We start from the raw sequence: 21,202 nt of genomic DNA, 5'->3' as shown, positions 1-21,202 counted from the left end.
CCTCCAAAAATATCTTTCCAAGTGAAAGTTATTTGGTACCAAAAGTGCCAAGAACAAAAGAAAAAATAAGTAAATTGTATTTTATTAAAATTAACAGCATTTGTGCTCCCAAGGACATCATTGAGAAAGTGAAAAGACAACTCATAGATTTGGGTTTTTTGCAAAATATTGCTCAAAATATTTTGAGAATATTTTGCAAATTGTAGATCCAAAAAAAGGACTTGTATCCAGAATATATAACTCAACAACAAAAAGACAACCGAATAAAGAATGGGTAAAGGATTTGAATAGATATTTCTCCATAGAAGATCTACAAATGACCAATAATAAATACATAAAATAATGCTCATGAAATGCAAATCAAACCCATGAGATACCACTTCACACTCATTAGGATGACTAGAATCTAAAAGAAAACAAGTATTAGTGGGATTATGGGGCAGTTGGAACCTTCATGCATTGCTGGTGGGAATGTAAAATGGTATAGCCAGTTTGGAAAACACTCTGGCAATTTCTTAAAAAGCATACTCAAGAGAAATGAAACCATGTATCTATATAAAAAGTTATGCACGAATGTTCATAGTAGTAGTATTCATAGTAGCCAAAAAGTGGAAACAATCCAATGTCCATCAACTGAAGAATGAATAAATCAAATTTGCGATATCCATACAATGAACTATTATTTACCCATAAAAGGAATGTGGTACTGATAAATGCTATAATAGGGATGAGTCTTGAAAATTTTACACTAAGTGAAAAAAGCCAGCCTCAAAAGACTATATATTGTGTGATTCCATTTATATGAAATGTCTGGAGTTGGCAAATCAATCCATAAATCTTTAAGACAGAGAGTAGATTAGTGGTTTCTGGGGGCTAGATGGGAGTGTGATTGTGGGAATGAGGAGTTACTGCTCATGGATATGTGGTTTCTTTTTTGGGTGATGAAAGTATTGTAAAGGTGATTGTTGTGATGGAGGCACAGTGCTTTGAATATACTAGAAGCCAGGGAATTGTACACTGTAAATGAGTAAGTTACATGATATGTGACTTACATCTCAATAAAACAGTTACCCTAACAATGGAGGTAAAGTAAGGATGTTTCTAGAAAGTAGGAACTGAAGAGATTTGCTGCTAGCATACTTTCACTAATGAAATACATAAGAGAGTTCTTCAGGCAGAAGGAAATTGTCACAGATGGGACCACAGAAGTGCAAGAAGGAATGAAGTGCAAGAGAAGAGGTAAATTTCAATGAATATTGACTGCTCAAAACAATACTATGTAATGGGGTTCAAAATACATTTCTCGATATCTTGAAAGGTCTAGACCATCTCAAAATAGACGAGTGTTCTTAAGTTGTCTGGGAAGTGATAGTGCTCAATTTTAGTAGGTACTTCTGACTCAGGAAGCCATGTGATTATCTGTAGGGCAAATTACTAAAATAATAAATGAGAGGGCAGCTAAGAATGAATATAATAATAGAAAAGAAATGGAAAGGAAATATGGAATAATAAAGAATAGCAGATTAACCCAAAAGATGGCAAAAAAGGAGGAAAAAGGAAACTAGAACATAGATTTGAACTTAAGTATCAGCAATCACGTTAGGTTAACAGACTTTGATTAAGTACTTGTATTAAAAAACTAAGATCATTAGGGGCACCTGGGTGACTCAGTTGGTTAAGCTTCCGACTTCAACTGAAGTCACGATCTCATGGTTCGTGGGCTCGAGCCTAGCATCGGGCCCTGTGCTGACAGATTGGAGACTGGAGCCTGCTTCGGATTCTGTGTCTCATTCTTCCTCTGCCCCTCCCCCGCTCATGCTCTGTCTCTGTCTCTCTGTCTCTCTCTCTCAAAAATAAAAATAAACAATAAAAATAGATCATCAGATTACACTAACAAAACTTATGTTCTTCTTAAAAGAGACACATCTTAAATATATGGGCCTCAAATGTTGTAAGTAAAACACTGGAAGAAGATAAACTACATGGTACTAGCCTAAGGAAAGTGGTGTGGCTATCTTAGTAACAGATGGCATAATGTTTAAGGTAAGCAACATTACTGGAGATAAGGAGGAAATCCCATACTGCTAAGAGAGTCAGGTCACTAGAAAGTATCAACTAATCAATCAATCTAGTGTCGATCGAATTAAAAGGAAAAAGAAGCATTCACAGCTGGTTAAAAGCAGTGTGGATGGAAGTCTGAGAATCCCACTTAACAAACATGTATCTGTTGAGGACATGTCCTTTCCATTTACTGGGCTATACAATGAGTTTCAAGAAATTTCAAAGAATTGAAATCAGAGTATATTTTCTGACTACAGAGAAATTAAGCTGAAGATCAACAATAAAAAAGATACTTGAAAATCCTTAAATATTTGGGAAGTATGTAACACATTTCTAAACAACCCATGGATCAAAGAAGAAATCCCAGTGGAATTTGGAAAATATTGTGGACAGAAGACAATGAAAATAGGGCATATCAGATATTGTGGGCTATAGCTAAACCTGACTTAGAAGAAACTAAAAGACTTAAATGCACATAATTGAAAAGAAGATTGAAAATTGTGAGATTTTAGATGTTAGAACAAAGCAGCATATGAAACACAAAGAATGTAGAAGGAAGGAAATTAATGAGATAAAAAAACCAAATGGTGGAAAAGCAATATAATGAAAACTTGGTTCTTTGAAAAGACTAATAAATGAACAAAGGTCCTCTCCTAAACTGTTAGGACAAAAGGGAGATAGCACAATATCAGAAATGAAAAGGGGATACCACTGCAGACCTTGAAGACACGAAAAGCTGTCACCTTTAGGTACACCAGTGGTTTGTGAGATTTTATCTGCCATGTTTGTATTTAGGCCCAACCCTACCCCCAGCCCCCAATCAGTTTCTCTGCTCAGCACCTCTACTTGTTTTAGCCATAACATGTTAACAAAAATCCCAATGTTATCCTGTCTCCCTGCCCCCTAGAGCTTTTTGTCTAATGGCGCTCATGTTTGTGAAAGGTATTACCAATATATATTAATTTGCTCCAACAGGAAACTCAAGATTTTGCTCCACTCTGTTGGATACACCACATCTGATCAATTCCCATGTCACTCTGACTTTTCCTTCTCACTTCCCTCTCTTGGCCTAAATCAGCCCTCACCCTTCTCTTCTGTCCATCACTACAGCTTCCACCATTGTCCAACCCCCTGATTTGAAAATCGCTCCCAATTCCTGCAGTGGCATCTTCACTTGTCTTCTCCCTTCTGTCCCCATGCTGCAAAGCTGGTCCTGCACGTGTCCATTTACAACCCTTTCACAGCTTCTTGTTTTCCTAGAATCAAGTCTAAAATCTCCTATGGCCAGAAAGTCCCCTCTTCCAGAGCCCTGGCCTTTCTTCCTTCAGTGCTCCAACTACTCACACTCCTCTTGCATCAGGGCTTTTGCAAACTTCAGCTCTCTGCTCCCCAAACTTGTCCTGCCATGAAAACAAGAACAGACACAACAAAGGTGACTAACTCATTGTCCTTCTCACTTCCCTGAATTCCCACCAGCTGTTCAGGAACCAGCCCCATCTACAGCGGTGAGTGTTCCCTGGGCTGTTGTAATTATGGTCGGCTCCCTGGCACGTGGCACCGTGCCTGGCATGGAGAATGCGCACAGGAAAGGATTCTTTATCTGCATGAGGGAGTGCATGAGTGATAATGGATCAATATTCCTGAAATTTAGTGCTGATACTGGTTTTCAAATTGACTGAAGTGAAACAGAAAATGGAAAAAGGCACATGTAAACACAAGTAAATATTCCAGCCTCTTCAGGAGAGAAGTTTAATGTGTTCTTGGTTATTTATTTAATGATACAAAGGTCTTTTAAAATAATTCAAATATTTACCAGATTATCACACCCCCTCAGTTTAAGTGCTTAATGGGAGAAATCTTGCCTTTGTCTTTCTTGTAGACTTTGGCAGAAGCCCTTGCCTTTGGTTGGTGAGCTGTGCAGTTTTGTTGACTTAAATAGAAATCTGAAGCTTGATTTGGAAACTGCCTAAGTCAATTTCAGGACATTGCTTCTCATGCTGAAGTTGGTGGCCACAAATAACATAACTTACTAAAGGCTCCTGAAGAAGTAAAAGCCAGCCTCTTTCAAAGTAAAGACGTTCATATTACTTCATCATCCATATAGGCTGAATCTTCAAAAGTATCCTGTGCTTTACCCTAAAACATCTATTAAAGTACCTGTGATGTGTTTGTTGTTCTGAAGAAGCTAAATGTGCACCTCGGGATTTAAAAGTTTGAAAAGGATTTGTTGCGGTTGGCCAGTGGGACCTATTTTCTGATATCATGTAAATCAGTTTCATTTGGTCTTTCTCTAAGAAAATGGACCAATGTTGCTTGTATTTTTTAAACATGTATAATGATCTCTTTATATGAAACTAATCATTTTTCACTTTGAAATGTATTATACATACAAAGGAATGAATGTGAAAGGTTTGTACAGTCTGAAGGACAATGAAATGCATGCGATGTCCTCACTATCCATCTTAGGAAATGACAGAGGGCAGCCAGGACGTGCGTGCCCCCCATCTCGTCCCTTTGCAGCGGTCTCTATGGGTTATGGGGGAGCCACGGCCCATAGATATTTGAGTGTGCAGGTTTCTTTCTTTTTTTTTTTTTTTTTAAGGTTTCATCCCAGAATATAGTTTTATTTTTATTTATTTATTTATTTATTTATTTATTTACAAATAGTTTATTGTCAAGTTGGTTTCCATATAACACTCAGTGCTCATCCCCACAAGTGCCCTCCTCCATGCCCATCCCCCCTCCCCCCCCACACCCATCAGTCCTCAGTTTGTTCCCAGCATTCAAGAGTCTCTCATGGTTTGCCTCTCTCCCCCTCCCCCACTGTTTCCCCCCTTCTTCTCCCCTGCGGTCCTCCGGTAAGTTGCAGGTTTCATTAAGAAATTGTGAAAGGACCACATGGCACTGCTTATTGGAGAGCTCTCTTTCCTCACTCTTTGTGCTTCTCACCTATATCTAGTTCCTTGTCTTTGCTGTCTTCAGAAGGAGCCATAAAGTTTAAGGAAGCCACAAGCTTTGTGACTGCCTAGCAACAACAGATGCACCATTTGAGGGTGAAACAGGTGTAGTGCTCTTAGAACTGACCAATGGACACGTGCTGACGGCCTTTGTACAGCTCTTAGAGCTGGGATGAGCCTGAAAGAGGGGGGCATCCAGGGGTCCCACAGTCCACCGTACTGGAGAGAGATGGGACCCACGGCCGTGCTTCATTTCTGAGCCACTAGTGGGGCCAACTTTGTGGGTATGTGACCAACGCGATCAGAAGGGCCCTGTGCTGCACATGCTGTCTTGAAAGGCTTCGTCCTTCTCTCTCACATGTGCGTTTGGTACAATGGGATGATGGAATGCGCTCTAGGGGCTTGGAACCACAACTCATGCATCGTTTTGTCTTTTGCTGCCCCCTTCCCTCCCTGGGAGGGGCTCTCAGCTGACTACTTTCCCACTCTCTGATGCTCCAGACCTTTCTGCCCAGCATCTGCTGTTGTCCTCTGTCCCTGGTAGGGGCTCCAGGAAGGACATACATGACCTGTGGCATCTGAGGTCTGGGCATGGGGGTGACATTCCTGCCTCGAGCTGGCAGTGTCATGGTGTGTTCAGTGGGCACCTTGGTGAAGTGCCCTCACCACCAAGCCTCTCACCCACCACCGATCTGGGCACTAAGTATCCAAGTGTGAAGTCGCCTTCCCTGGGGGCTGCGTGTCTGCTGTGGGTTGAGGTGGCTGGCTCATGGGAAGAGGAAACTGATCTAAAGCAACAATCTTAAGATGTGGCTTCTAAGTCTGTGGGTCTCCCGGGTGGCTCTTCCAGTTGGGGCCAGTTGGGTTGACATCTGCTGGGCTCTCTTGTGTCTGTCATCAGCTGGTGGGTCATCTTGAGGCTTGCAGATCCCTGTTGGCCTCAGTGTGTGGCAGTTGGCAGGATGTCAGCAGGGGCAGCAGGAACCAACAGACATCCCGGAGGCTGGCTAACCCTGGCTTCTTCGTGTGCTGGCAGAGTTCCAAGAGCAGTAAGACAGGACAGCCCTAGGAGAACAAGTCTTTTTCAAATCTCTACTATGTCACATTTGCTACTGTGGTGGCCAAAGCAATACACGGGCCAACCCAGATTCTCGGAGTAGAGAAGGAATCCACCTCTTGATGGAGGGAGCCACAAAATCATATTGTAAGCGTCGTGGATACAAGGATGCAAGGAACCAATTAAATGATATTAGCAGATGATATTTTAGCTTTTCTTTATTTTTTTTCTCTTAAAAATCGGTGTGTGTTTCCCCACTTCTGAACTATTACCAAAATTAGCTTAAAGGATACCCCCTTGTGTGTATTTATAGAACAGTTCCATGCACCTCTAGTTTATTGCCTACACTAAGGATCCTCGTAGATCTGCTGCCAAACCCAGGTAATCATTAAGCCACCCCAGTAACACGCCACTTCGCAGGATTAAGGAAAGAAAAGAATATATAAATCGAGACGTGACATCAGCCTTGTTTTAGATGTTTTCTTTCTTTCTTTTTTTCCCCCAGGGTGGTGAGTCGGACTTTTCTTTTTAAATGCACTGTCTGTAGGAACAATCCAAAGAACCTGAGTGACCTTGGGCCACCTGTCTACAAGGTGTGGAGGGCCTGTTTTAATGGTTTGTTAAAGTGGAGTGACACAAAATTCCAGGGTATTTGGAAGGGCGCCTCTTGTGGCTCTGTGACTGACTCCTTCCTGAACACCTTGTCCCCGCCTGACCCCCCCCCCGCCCCCCGAATCCTGGCCACAGATTTACAGCCTGCAGCCCGATCTGAAGTTTTCCTGTCACACCACCGTCACTGCAGCTAGACTTCCCTAACGGCCGCACAGCTGGAACAGCCCGGTAACGTTATCTTCCCACAGGGCTCCCTGCTTTGTCTTATGTCCTGAAGTGCCCGGCAGTGTCCTGGCCACTCTGCACCCACAGCCAAGAAAGGAGTGAGGGGGACATGTTGCCAGGGGATCAGGGTTGACATGAAAATTGTTGGAGTCAGGAAATTCTAGGGCCCTTACGTCATTCAGGAAGACAGTTGACATGAGTGGCCAAGGTTGGGGATCAGGTTGCCTTGGTGTTAGCAGGAATTGAGGATCCCTGTAAAGAAGTGGTGTGTCAGGGAGGCGTCTGAGCCCTCTGCTGTGTAGGCAAAGTTTGGATAGTTCTGCCTGAATCTTTAGAATCTCCAGGTTGGAATTAATCTCCACTCACTCCCTGTTCACATTGTTGTGTTCTTCTGTATCTAGCACTTTGTTATCCCTGACCAGATCAAAGAATTCATTGAGTTTACTTATTAATTTGCCTTTAAAGTGGTACCTGAAGCTGACTCCCTTAAAGTATTTCGGGGATTTTACTGTTTCAATGTGTCTTTCCAGCCACGAAGCCCTTCATTCTTACTCCTTGACTCATGTGATGGTTTAAATATTAATCTCCTGTGTCTCAGGTGCACCGATGAGTAGGGCTTGTGTTGGGGAGTGGGGCAGGCAATGTGGGGTATCTTCACAGGCCGCCTGTGTTGTCGGGACCCCCATTGTGTATGCGTGTCCCGGCTTGCCAGAGGCTGCAATGCCTGACCTTGGCCCTTTCCTGTAGCTTCACACACACTTCCTGACAGATTAAAGGACACATCTTCATCTTTTCTGTTTTAGTTAAATTCACTAGCACAAATTGCCCATCTGTTAATTATGGGAGCGGGGTTGTGACACTGGCTTAGGAAGTAATGGTGGCCTTTCTTCTGGAGGAAGGACTGGGCATTTTTATGGAGGATATTTGGGTCCCGGGAGCCCGTGGCTGCTAATTATAGAGAATGACTATGACTAAGGATGAACGTCCACACGTTATAACAGTTGGTTTAAATGGCTTTTTATTCCCTCCTGCGTTCTATTTGTGTGTTATATTTACTCGATAAAATGATCTTTGAGGGTAGGAAGTGTTTATGTGTTCCTTGGTGCCCAGCCCGTGGCTGACCTATAATTTTGTTAAAATGGAGCTCTGGAAAGGGTAGTAATGATGCCCTGAATGTGAGGAGAGGAATGATGAGAACAGGCGGCTCGGCTAAGCTTTTGGGATTCTGTTGTTGGAGGCTGGGGGGATGGTGGGGTGCTCTGCTGTGGCTCTGAGCTGGCGGGAAGCATGCTGAAGCAGATACTCGGTGGGCCAGGGTGAATGTGAATGAAGAAAACCAGATCTTCGTATTCATCTCAGGCTCCTGAGAATGCAATCAGAAGGTATGGGATGGAGATGTGCACACTGGCCACAGTTGCCAGTAAGAACAGGGCCATATCTGCTGGTGGCCAGGGAGCCCGACCTCTGCCCCAGCTGAGGAGATGAGCACGGGGTGGGGGTGGGGGGTTGTGAAAGCCAGGACAGGGTCCTTCTACCTCTTACTCGATCTCTGCTCTCTCCATGATAGGTGCCTCCACTGAATGAGTGGGAGGGCCACAAGCAAGGGTACCAGAACTGGCCTGGGCAGCTGGAGGGTGCGGAGACATCTATTCTGGGGAATTCTGTGAGCCAGTTGTTGAATGTAGCCATTATTAAAAATGAAATTATAGGGGTGCCTGGATGGCTCCATCGGTTAAGTGTCTCACTTCGGCTCAGGTCATGATCTTGCAGTTTGTGAGTTCACGCCCTGCATCAGGCTCTGTGCTGACGGTTCAGAGCCTGGAGCCTGTTTCAGATTCTGGGTCTTCCTCTCTCTGCCCCTCCTCCGCTCATGCTCTGTCTCTCTCTCTCTCAAAAATAAATGGATATTTTAAAAAATGTAAAAGAAAAACACCTCCCCACACAAAATTATATAAATGTACAATTAAAATAAGTTATCTTAAAAACAAAGGTAATAAATACTCAAAATGCCACTTCCTAATTGTCTTATTAGATTGTACTGCTACCTATGCTTTTAAAGTTTTAAAGTTCCCTACATCTCTTGTATCTGTATGGTGAAAATACTATGTAATGATGAGCTGCTGCATCTCTTTTTCCGACTCCATGCTCAGTGACTTCACATTGGTGGCTTGAAATCGGCCGAGGTGGGAGTATTTATACCACATATACCTGCACACTCTGCATCTCTCCACCAGAGCACACATCCTCTCTGACTTGGTTCTGTCTGTCTGGCCTGAGTGTGGACCCCAGCCTCTGAATGACTCAGACCCCCTGGAGGAGAAGCAGAAACTCTTCATCCAAAACCTTCCTTCTCTGGACTCACACATTTCCAGGGGCTGAGGCAAAAGAAATTGTTGTGGCTTAGAGGGCTTTCATTATCCCCGTCTTCTGGTCTGTTGATTATAAGTGGGATTAAAGATAAGCACAAGTGCTGGTCCTACCAACAGGGCAGACTGAGTAAGTTTCCTTAGTTCACATCAGTAGGAGGTCAAAGCAAGACTGAGCTGCAGTGATTCTAGCTCGACACATGGTTTGATGTTAACAGGTCCAGTTTCTAATGGAATTTTCCATCTAGGAGTGATGAAGTCTGATTTTAGTCCACAGAAGACCCTTGGCCCAGGAGATGCCTTCTGCAGGAAATCCTTCCTGTCTGCTGCTTTCGCAGCCTGGGGTGGGGGGCAGTTCTCCCGTGTGTTCCCCCTAAACCCTGGGCACACCTCTCATGCCGCAGTACTGTGAGTTTGATCCTTGGGTTTGAATTCTTTTTCAGATCAGATGATCCATCTGTAAAATGCCAGTCAAGAATGCTGAATCTTACTGGCAGGCCTTGAGTAGTTAAGAGGAGCAGTTTGTTACTGGGGAGATAAAACAAGTGAATTGAATAGGATTAATCCTTTCAAATGATTTAGCTAGGTATTTCTTTTTTTTTTTTTTAATGTTTTAAATGTTTATTTATTTTAGAGACAGAGAGATAGAGCACAAGCGGGGGAAGAGCAGAAAGCAAGAGAGACACAGAATCTGAAGCAGGCTCCAGGCTCTGAGCTGTCAGCACAGAGCCCGATGTGGGGCTTGAACCCAAGAACCATGAGATTATGACCTGAGCCAAAGTTGGAGACTTAACCGACTGAGCCACTCAGGTGCCCCGCTAGGTATTTCCTGCAAATAATAAGAAACAAATTCCTTTCATTCTGTTGAGGATAACTAGAAATGGCAGCCACGGGGTCTCTATAAGAATTAGCAGCCTGTTATAGATGCTAATTCTAGACAAGTTGACAGTCTACATTTTTCTTATTGAGGATAATAAGCAAAGCTTTTCCATCAAAAGAGACTAGTTCCTAATTCCTTGTTTGAAATCTCACTTATAGTGGGAGGATTATCAGGCATTTATTTAGATGTTTTAAAATAGCTAAATTCTTTCCTTCACTTTCCCCCAGTCTCCTGTCATTTTGGAATAAGAGCCTTAACTCATCAGGTAGACGAATATTGAGAACCACTCTTATAGCCCAGGAAATCAAGTGTGAAGGTGCAGTTCCTCATAATGTTCATCTTTAGTAAACAGTTTTCTTGTATTTTTAAGTGTATCAATCCTTCTAAATGTCATGTAGTGCTGGCTGCTGGAGCAGCCTCAAAATTGGAATGATTTATCACAGCAAAGGCTCATGTCTAGCTCTTGCCATCAGCCAGGATGGGTGGTGGGCGCTGGGCAACAGAATGCTCTCTTCTGTGTGGTGATTCAGGAACTGGGGCACCTTCTATCTGGAGCCCTGCTGGTTTCTAGACTTTGGAGTCCTCCTTTGGCATCTCTGCATCCAGCCTCTGGCTTCTCCACATCTGGTCATAGACAAAAGAAAGGTAGATGTGCAGGGATGTTAAGGCCAGGCCTGGGGGCACCGGGGGAGAGGAGGCTTTTTCACTTTACCGAAATTGCATTGGTTGGTACCGAGTTACATGGCTGTTAGCTTAACTGCAGCCTGGGATGTGTGCTCTCTGTGCCCAGGAGGAAAGGGGAATGGGGTTGGCACACCTGTGGCATTGCCTTGGCTATATCAGAACACTGAGATGACACATACTGCATTTTGCAAACATGATCTTTTCTTTTTAAATTTCTTTTCATTTTTTTAAAAGTTAAAAAAACCAATTAATTAATTAGAGAGCGTGCAAGTTGGGGAGGGGCAGAGAGAGAAGGAGAGAGAGTGAATCTCAAGCAGGTTCCACGCTGTCAGCACAGAGCCCAATGTGAGGCTTGAACTCACGAACTGTGAGATCATGACCTGAACTGAAATCAAGAGTTGGATGCTTCAGTGACTGAGCCACCCAGGTGCCCCACAAACATGATATTTTCAAACCCTCTATAGGTTTGCGGCCATAGAAGGATGCAGAGTGGCATAGTGATTGAGAGCATGATCTTGAAGCAAAGTACCAGCATCTAAATCCTAGCTCTACCATTTACCTGTTGTGACCCTGGGCAAGTAACTTAGTCTCTCTCTGTGCCTTAGTTTCCTCATTGTAAAAGCGGGATAACACTATAAATGAATAGGGTTTTTTTGAAGATCCAATGATGTAGCATATGTAAAGTACTTAGAGTTATGCATGGAATGTAATTACCAACATATAAGTGTGAAATAAATTTAAAAAATCAGGCTCATAACAAAGAGACCTAATGTCTTTGGTATGTTGTAATTTGGATCTGCTGTCATTCAGATGGAGAATGGCTCTTTTAGTTCAACTGTAAAAATGCTTATTGAGCAACTACTAATTGTAATGTGCCAGGTATGACCATAGAATCTGAATGAATAGGTGGCTCACTGAATCAAAGAAAATGGCATGTTCTGTGACTCTTTATCTATGGTCGCATCAGCACCATGATTTTGGTTTCTACACGGCACATCCTCCATGGCTTATTCCTGAGGCCCTCAGAGTGAAAAGTGACACTGGCGCCAAAGGGCTTCTTCTCCTCCCCTGTGCACATCTACCGGACATTGTCAGTGCTGTTCCCTTAACAGGCGTCATGTCTGTCTACTCACAATGTAGTTTGCTCCCAGTTTATTTGTACTAACACATAACCTCTCTCAGTTGTGATCTGAATTTCAGAATAATGCTTGATTTCATTTTTTAATTAAAAAGTTTTTTCTTTTATAGTTTATTGTCAAGTTGGTTTCCATATCACACCCAGGGCGCATCCCAACAAATTCCCTCCTCTGTGCCCATCACCCATTTTCTCCTCTCCCCCACCCCCATCAGCCCTCAGTTTGTTCTCAGCATTCAAGAGTCTTTCATGGTTTGCCTCCCTTCCCATCCTTAACTGTTTTTCCCCTTCCCCTCCCCCATGGTCCTCTGTTAAGTTTCTCCTGTTCCACATATGAGTGAAAACGTATGGTATCTGTCCTTCTCTGCCTGACATATTTCACTTAGCATAACACCCTCCAGTTCCATCCATGTTGCTACACATGGCCAGACTTCATTCTTTCTCATTGCCATGCAGTATTCCATGGTATAGATGAACCACATCTTCTCAATCCATTTGTCAGTTGATGGACATTTAGGCTCTTTTCATGATTTAGCTGTTGTTGAAAGTGCTGCTATGAACATTGGAGTACACGTGCCCCTATGCATCAGCACTCCTGTATCCCTTGGGTAAATTCCTAGCAGTGCTATTGCTGGGTCCTAGGGGAGTTCTATTGTTAGTTTCCTGAGGAACCTCCACACTGTTTTCCAGAGGGGCTGTACCAGTTTACATTCCCACCAACAGTGTAGGAGGGTGCCCGTTTCTCCACATCCTCGCCAGCATCTATAGTCTCCTGATTTGTTCATTTTAACCACTCTGACTGGCTTGAGTTGGTATCTCAGTGTGGTTTTGATTTGTATTTCCCTGATGAGGAGGGATGCTGAGCATCGTTTCATGTGTCTGTTGGCCATCTGGATGTCCTCTTTGGAGAAGTGGCTGTTCATTTCTTCTGCCCATTTCTTCACTGGATTATTTGTTTTTCGGGTGTGGAGTTTGGTGCATTCCTTATAGATTTTGGATTCTAGCCTTTTATCTGATATGTCATTTGCAGCTATCTTTTCCCATCCCGTCGGTTGCCTGTTAGTTTTGTTGATTGTTTCCTTTGCCGTGTAGAAGGTTTTTATCTTGATGAGGTGGTGTTTTCATTTTTGCTCTTGATTCCCTTGCCTTTGGAGATGTGTCCAGTAAGAAATCGCTGCAGTTGAGGTCAAGGAGGCTGTTTTCTGCTTTCTCCTCTAGAGTTTTGATGGTTTCCTGTCTCACATTCAGGTCCTTCATCCATTTTGAGTTTATTTTTGTGTATGGTGTAAGAAAGTGATCTAGTTTCATTCTTTTGAATGTTTAGTGCTTGATTTATAAAAATACATGAGGGCAATGTGAAGAGATTTCTTCCTACAAAGATCCCATCCCAAGAGGAGGCTGGGCTTAAAGGCTCTTTCTTTTGCAGCTTGACGACTGTACGCTACAGCTCTCCCACAATGGTGCCTACCTGGACTTGGAATCCACCCTAGCAGAGCAACGGGATGAGCTGGAAGGCTTCCAGGATGATGCTGGGTAAGAGCGATGGTTGTCCCTGCTGACTAGTCCCCACCTTCCAAGATATGGGGGTACATTAAGGCCTTAAAGTATTCAGGGGAAGCCACTATAGCTTTGACCTTCTCTTCTCTCAGAGTTACTCAAAAGAAGGGAGATGCAAGTGACTGACCAGTAATAGCAAACTCTTTTGTATTTTGAGATATTTTTCTTGACAAGGCTACTCAGGGGCAGGAAAATTTCTGGTATAGTTTAGTTAAGGATCTTCAAAGTTTTTTAAAAGTTTGTTTATTTTGAGAGAAAGGAAGAGTATGAGCAGGGGAGGGGCAGGACAGAATAGAGAGAGAATCTCAAGCAGGCTCTATGCTATCAGTGCAGAGCCCAAAGTGGGATCGAACCCACGAAACTGTGAAATCATGACCTTACCTGAAATCAAGGGCTGGACACTCAACCGATAGAGTTACCATGTGCCCATAAGTTATTTTTTTTAAAAAACCAAATATAATTAAATTAATATTTTCTAGATTTTAGTAGTTTGACAAGTATTTTTTTTTTCCAATTATAATCTTCTTTTAATGGAATTGATGTTCTTATATGGGGAAACGATATAAACAGATAATCTGAATATATTCTAATATAAGCGTTCTCTAGTAATGAAAGCATAAGACAGATGAAAATAAGATATTACAAGAATATAAACTTATAATTCTGTATTCAGTAATAATATCCTTTAGAAATAAAACTGAAATAATGACATTCTCAGATGAAGGACAACAGATTGGTTTCAAAATATCTTCTAGGGTATCTTTAGTTATTGGAATAACTAAAACTAAGTAAAACTAGTAATATCTTCCAGAGATATACATAAATAATATTTTCAATATTTCCATTTTTCTTAATTGTATTAATGTTATTTCTATATTATCTTTTATTTATTTTTATTTATTTATTTTTTTAATTTTTTTTTTAGTGTTTTTATTTATTTTTAGGAGAGAGAGAGAGACAGCGCGAGCAGGGGAGGGTCAGAGAGAGAGGGAGGCACAGACTGAAACAGGCTCCAGGCTCTGAGCTGCCAGTCAGCACAGAGCCCGACGCGGGGACCGAACCCACGAACCGCGAGATCATGACCTAAGCGAAAGTCGGACACTTAACCGACTAAGCCACCCAGGCGCCCCTCTATATTATCTTTTAAATGACATGAGTTATGCTTCATGAAATCATGCTTGATTCAAAGTAGAGCTATTAAGGGGCGCCTGGGTGGCTTAGTCGGTTAAGCGTCTGACTTTCACTTAGGTCATGATCTCGCGGTTCGTGGGTTCGAGCCCCGCGTCGGGCTCTGTGCTGACTGCTGGCTCAGAGCCTGGAGCCTATTTCAGAGTCTGTATCTCCCTTTCTCTCTGACCCTCCCCTGCTCACGCTGAGTTTGACAAGTATTTTAAGCATTGTTTTTTAATATCTTCCTGGATATTTAGTTTCCTTAGCAGATGCTCTAGTAGATTATTTTGTACTACATCATCTTTTGAACTCATCACAGTGGGGAAAATAATTAGTAATTATGTTAATTAACATCAAGTTACTTTTAGCTTACATTTGGAATGCTTTATACTTCTGATTGCTGTAAATTTGAATAAACGAATACACATAAAAAAATCAGAGATGTGTACAGAGAGTAAAATCACTGTAGAAATATAAACATACAGTCGGCTATTCCTATATTTATTGGTTAATGAAATAGCCTTTTGATTAGGGCCCCTTGCCTTCCTTTCTGTTCTCATCCACTCTGAACCAAGTATATCTCTGATTTCATCACCTTCCTCCTTAGAAACCTTCAGAGATTTCTTGTTGCTTCCAAATAATGCTTAGCTGTATTAATCTGGTTTTGGAAGTCCTCTGCAAAAGATGCTTTGAAGCTACCTTGCCCAAGTTAAAAATAGATTACAGCCAGATGAATATTATCTGAGAATGCTGATTCTTTATGAACGGCTCAGTAAATAAGGGAAAGTGGGAGACTTCTTAGTTTTTTTACCTGACCCTAGCTTTCCCTACTTTAACACCTGCCACAATTTATAGTCCTTTCTTCTTTAATTGTCCCTCAGTTGTCTGCTGCTAAAGCTCTACTAGGTGAGAACTGGACCTATCTGAATATCTGTCATCTAGTATCTTCTCAACACATTATAGGTATTTACTGAACCTTGGTGGCCAGGTAAATGGCAGGATCCCACAATGAAGTCCTGAAAAACATGACCATGAGCCCTAAGGCTAGGGTCCTTGGTAGGAACCAGCAAGGTTTTTTGAGGACCCAGCCATGTGTGGGAACAGACACACATCTGCTGCCATCATCTGGAAACTACGATAGGCTATACACACAGGAGGGGTATCATTATTATGTCACACCAGGTTCTATTCATCATCATTTAAAAAATAACATTATTAGATTGATAGACTTGAGAAAATTCCATTGCTATAGTTTTTACTGAATATTTGACTGACATCCTTTTATATAAGATGTCAGAATTCAGGCTGGATGACAGTCTAGTTGAATGACCTCACTCCAGGAGTGTTATGAGTAGATTACTGTCAACCTGAAAAATATCTCTACTGGTGTTATAGTTGAAGACTGTGCCCTTTTTGATTTTTTTCTTTATCAAAATTTGAATGATTTGGAGTTGGGAGCTTGGGGGGAAAAGCATCACTACGTTAGACAGCAGTATCAAGAGTTAAGAATGGGGAAGCAAATAACTTTTACAGAATGCCTGTTATGCCAGCTGCTATACCGACCACCCTATTCATGGCCTGTATATTTAATAGTTCATCCTCATAATGGTCATGTAACTGGATTTGATTATTTCTGTTTTTCATTTGAAACAATTGAGGGTCAGGAGTTAAATTACATGTCCAAGGAGACAGAGCCAGTAGAGGGTGGAGCCTGTGCAAGTCTGTACTCCCCCAACCATCCCGGAGCTTCTGGGCAAAGGCATTTCAGGTTTACTCAGGATGTACATTGGCACTTTGGGTGACATAGGTTGGTTCATGCAAGGACATCATGGGTCCCGGGCTAAAACAGTGGGTTTAGTCAAAGAGCACTTAAGTGCACTGCACAGAGGCTCCGGAGAAGACACATCTGCTGCCATCATCTGGCCCTGTCAGCATCAGCATCCAGGCACAGCCATTCCTCGAGAGCCAGGAACCCTGCTGCATGCTCCCCAGAGGGGATCCCGGGGCTTTACTTTTCACTCCATTGCTTTGCGAATCATCACCTGACTGTGGGACCATCTCATAGGAGCAGCCTTGACTCCATTTCTGCACCCTAAACCTAAGATGCATTATAGCAAGACAAGAAGGTAGGACTCATACGAGGGAAACTGAACAGGAGAAAGTAGCCAGATCATGTTGTGCTTTTGACAGGTGGGCCCCAAACTCACCCAAGATGGGACTTGATGTCTTTTAAAAAGTCTGGGTCTGTGGTGACTTGCCCCTTGTCCTTTGGAATGTACTCAGGATGACATTCCTTTTTGTCTGGAAGAGTACAAAGAGGCCACCTTTACTGACACTGGTGGGGGGACACCTGGCCTAGGTTGCAGAGTAATGCCGTCCTGGCCTTGCCAGGTCACGCTGTGAACTCTGAGTCATTGACCACCACCGGGCCCTGGCGGCATATGGCAAATTGCTGGGAGCTAGCTGGGAGCAGCCTGCAGGCTGAGCCTTCCTGCGCAGACGGGCCGTGTCTGGGTCCATCTGCACTGTCATTTGCACTGAGTGTCCCTACTAAGTCCTCTCCTAGGAGGTGTGGCATTTGGCAAAGGCCGTTTCTCCCACAAGTGACAGTGAAAACATAATTTCTTTCTAGTTAAGAATTGCCTTTTTGAGGTATGGAAAGGGCAAATGAAACCATTCTTTCTCTTGATTTGTGTGAATTATAGTAAAAATCTGCTAGTGTTGTGACCATACAATGAAGATGTGTGGCAGTCGGTGTGCAAACAGTTGTGTTTTTTTTTTTTTTTTTTTTTTTTTTTTACAATGTGTTCTGAGAGAATTTTCCTTGCTAGAAGAGTTGCTTTGTTTTTGTCCATTACTAAAAAAATTTATTTTTGCTCTTTTATGCCAGAACTAAAAATTAACTCATTCCTTGTTTAGAATTATCATGTAAGCTATTGCTAATCGGAGAAGAAGAGAAAGACCTTTGAAGGTAGAAGGATGAAGTAATTATTATGCTACCAAAATGGAGCCAGGTCTTTTTATTGCCTTCCAAGGCCAGGGAAATCGGCAACCACAGCATGGTGTAGGGGAAACAGAAGCCCTGAGCCCCCTGGGTTATTATTCCTGACGCTGCCATTGTGTGACCTTGCACAAGCCATGTTATCTCTAATGGGAGTTTATAAAATTTATTTATAAAATGAGGACATTATTACCCAAGTCCATTTCCCTCCCCGTGTCAGCAGGGACCCCAACGAGGTCTCTGGGACCAGAGGAGAGCACAGCGGGGAACAGAATGGTGTAGTGGTTTAGGACATGGGCCCTGCCATCTCATGGCTGTGTCACCATGGGAATGCTACATCACCTCTCTGAACCTCAGTTTCCTAGTAACTGGGGATAACCCCAAAACATCCTTGTTGGGTTGTTGCAGGGAAAGCTATGATGATGTGCAGTAGCTGAAATATTAAGCTAGTTCTCAGCATAGAACACAAGCTCAAAAGTGGTATCCTTTACTATAATGACAGTCAGAATTTGAGGAGGAGATACACTGAAATGGGAATCTGGATTGTAGGCCTGGAGGGGTCCATGCAGGTTAACCACTCTGAAATCTCATTTCTTTGAGTTAAGGGTACCAGGGCTAGATCCTTGCCTGCAGGGCAGAGCCTGACAGAGAGCCCCTGCTTTGTTTTTGCTTATTTCCACCCCCGTTGCCTCTGAAAGAAAACCAGTGCCAACTGAGGGGCACAGGGGTCTGTCACGGAGAAGGTGGGACTTGAGGTGGGCCCCGAGGTGGGTAGTGGCTTTGCGAGATCAAGGGGGCCGTTGGGGAATCATAGTGCTGCAGGGTGCTCTGAGGACCGTTGTGGCTGCTGCACATGGGGTGTGCGTCCCTGAGTGCTCCTAGCTTTGTCTCAGTCACTCAGGGTACTCACTTTTGGCTGCGTTCAGGCCTGTGCCCGAGGGTCAGCTTTGATAGTTTCCCAGGTTCCTCATCTGCCAGGGGGCTGCTAACTACCCCTGGGCCGCAGGCCTGCCCTCACAGGGCTGAGTGTTGGTGGGGAAGTCAAGGGCAACCATGTGGGGTGGTGGTGGGGTAGAGAAAGAGAGTAGCAGTGTGAGGCTTGTGGCTGAGACACAAGGGTGTCAGGCCAGGCAGGGCTGGAAAGGGGTGAGCATTCACAGGTGCTTAGAGCCAAATACTCCTGGCCAAAGCTGCCTAGAAATGGGGGCTTCTAGGTGCCTGCTTCAGGAGGTTTGGCGTGGGGCCGGGATTCTGGCCTCTTCAGGAGCTCCTCAGGTGGTCTGATGTTCCGCCAGGAACCTGTAGCACAGGTGCTCGGTCCTCAGAGAGTATGGCCACCACCTGAGGAACTTTAACAATTTCCTTCCCTGCCCAGCTTCATACCAATGAAGTCAGAACTTGGGGGTGGGCCCAGGCAGAGGTGCTTTTAAAGCCCTCCAGGGCTGCCTGGGAGACCGTTTCTGAAAATACTGCTGGAAGTTGAGCTATGGAGCATGAGCCCCCCGCCCACCGCTGAGCAGACCATGCACTTGGGAAGGTTCTAGATGCCCTCAAATGCAGGCGCAGGAGCCCCTCTGCCGGGGCCGTGGTGCCCCGATGCTGTCAGCTTTGCAGTCCATGTGCTTCCGGACCCCAGGGAGTTGGGGCGAGCTTTCATTTGACTCTTAGGTGCCTGATTCTCAGCCTGTAGCCCCAAGGAACTGCGTGTGGGGTCCATGAACCCCTGAGGTTTCTGCAGAGTTTGTGCATGTGCAGAGTTTTGGGTGGGGAAAGCAGCAGTGAGGAGCTGAGCATGAAACTCGCCAGGATGGCACCTTTGGTTGGAAAGGGCTGGTTGTCTCCCTCACGGCGACCAGGGGCACCGTGGCTCGGTGGTCTGCAGTTTGAGCCTTGCACACACGGAGAAGACCAGAGACCATAACCTTCACTGATTTGCCAAAGGAGCCTGAGGCCACAGGCCTGCACTCTCAGCTGAAGGTAATCGCTTAAGAGGAAAAGGGGGAAAAACTGCTCATCGCTTCCTATCCGTGCCATAACCAAAGTCTCTTTCAACTTGGGAGGAGTTTTGTATGTGGGTTGGTTTTTCAGGTTTAAGAGGTTTTAGATTTAGGTTCAATATGTATCTTAGATGATATCTCTACTAGACCTAGAAACAGAGGAGACACAGGTAAACATGGGACGGGTTAAGGTTGTTTTCCTATCAGACAGTAGGATGGGAAGACCACCTCTTTCTTCAAACTTGACATTTTGGGATGTAAAGAACTCTTTGAGAATCTATTGAAAGGCTGTGAAACTTCTCCCCATCTAAAACCTTGCACAGCAGCCCTAGGCCAGCGCTAGGCCACCTCTCAGTAACCTAGAGGAAATCTGCTTAGAAATGCTGGCTTCTAGGCAGCTGGGTGGCTCAGTTGGTTAAGTGTGTGACTCTTGATTTGGGCTCAGGTAACCATCTCATGGTTTTTGAGTTTGAGCCCTGCGTTGGGCTCTGTGTTGATGGTGTAGGGCCTGCTTGGGATTCTTCCTTTCTCTGCCCCCCCTTTCTCTTTCTCTCAAGATAAATAAACTTAAAAATACTAAAAAAAAAAAAAAGAAACGCTGGCTTCTAGGTGCCTACTGCAGGTTTAGCGTGGGGCCTGGGATTCTGGCCTCTTCAAGAGCTCCTCAGGTGGTCTGATGTTTGGTCAGAAGCTTACAGCACAGGCTCTCCATCTCCATCGGAGAGTATGGCCACCACATGAGGAACTTTAATAGTTTCCCTTCCTGCCCAGCTTCAGACCAATGAAATAAGAACTTGGGTGGTTGGCCCAGGCAATGTTCCCTTTTAAGGCCCTCTAGGGCTGCATGAAAGAGACTGTTCTGTAGGAAATCTGACAAGAGAGAATGAACTCCGGTGTTGAGTGGACTGTGGGAGTGGAAACACTCTAAGTAGCTTCAAACGCCAAATTGCATCCCAGGACAAAGATGACATCAGGTGGGAGTGGGTGAGCTCAGGTGGGCGCTGGGCTTTAAAGTGTGGGTGGGAGTCAAAAGAATCATGGATTGCAAAGAGGGAATCCTTCTAAAAGTCAAGTACAAGGGAGGGTGGCCACTGTGACCTAGCGCGCCTGAGCCTGGTGGCTGAGGAAGGTGGGATTGGGGGTAGTTTGGCTTCTGTGTTAGGAAGGGAGGGTGTTGTGAGTCTAGAGCTGTGGTACTAGTTGACTGACTACAGCAAAACATGAGTAAAATAAACACCTGACGTTACTAGCTGGTTAACTGTGACTTTAGAAAAGTAGCAAGGTTCTGGGGTGGGAGCAACTTGGGCAGAGGGAGAAGGCTTATGCTAATTAGGTTATGTCGAGCCATATTCGAGGTGTGCGGTGCCCAGGTGAGACACATTGGCCTGGGACCCAGGTGAGAAGCATCAAGGACCAGGGAGGCTGGGGTGATCCCTTGGAAGAAGGGAGTTGTAACCCTATAACTTTAAAAATGAAGTCCAATTAAAAAGAGGATAATTA

The 21,202-nt window shown here is 44.0% G+C and overlaps 1 protein-coding gene across 3 annotated transcripts in view; it reads left to right on the top strand.

Annotated features, from left to right (window-relative positions):
- Positions 1–21,202, top strand: part of FHOD3 (formin homology 2 domain containing 3) — a 467,989-nt gene that overhangs the window by 47,601 nt on the left and 399,186 nt on the right. For all 3 annotated transcript variants that reach the window (XM_039238974.1, XM_039238973.1, XM_039238972.1), the window contains exon 2: positions 13,404–13,510. In XM_039238974.1, the coding sequence (XP_039094905.1) occupies positions 13,404–13,510 (107 nt within the window). The remainder of the gene's footprint in view (positions 1–13,403; positions 13,511–21,202) is intronic.

This window comes from Hyaena hyaena, unplaced genomic scaffold (genome assembly GCF_003009895.1).
Source record: "Hyaena hyaena isolate Hyena2069 unplaced genomic scaffold, ASM300989v1 scaffold_150, whole genome shotgun sequence".
In the NCBI taxonomy this organism is placed as follows: Eukaryota; Metazoa; Chordata; class Mammalia; order Carnivora; family Hyaenidae; genus Hyaena; species Hyaena hyaena.
This window is presented reverse-complemented; position numbering and strand designations above follow the sequence as displayed.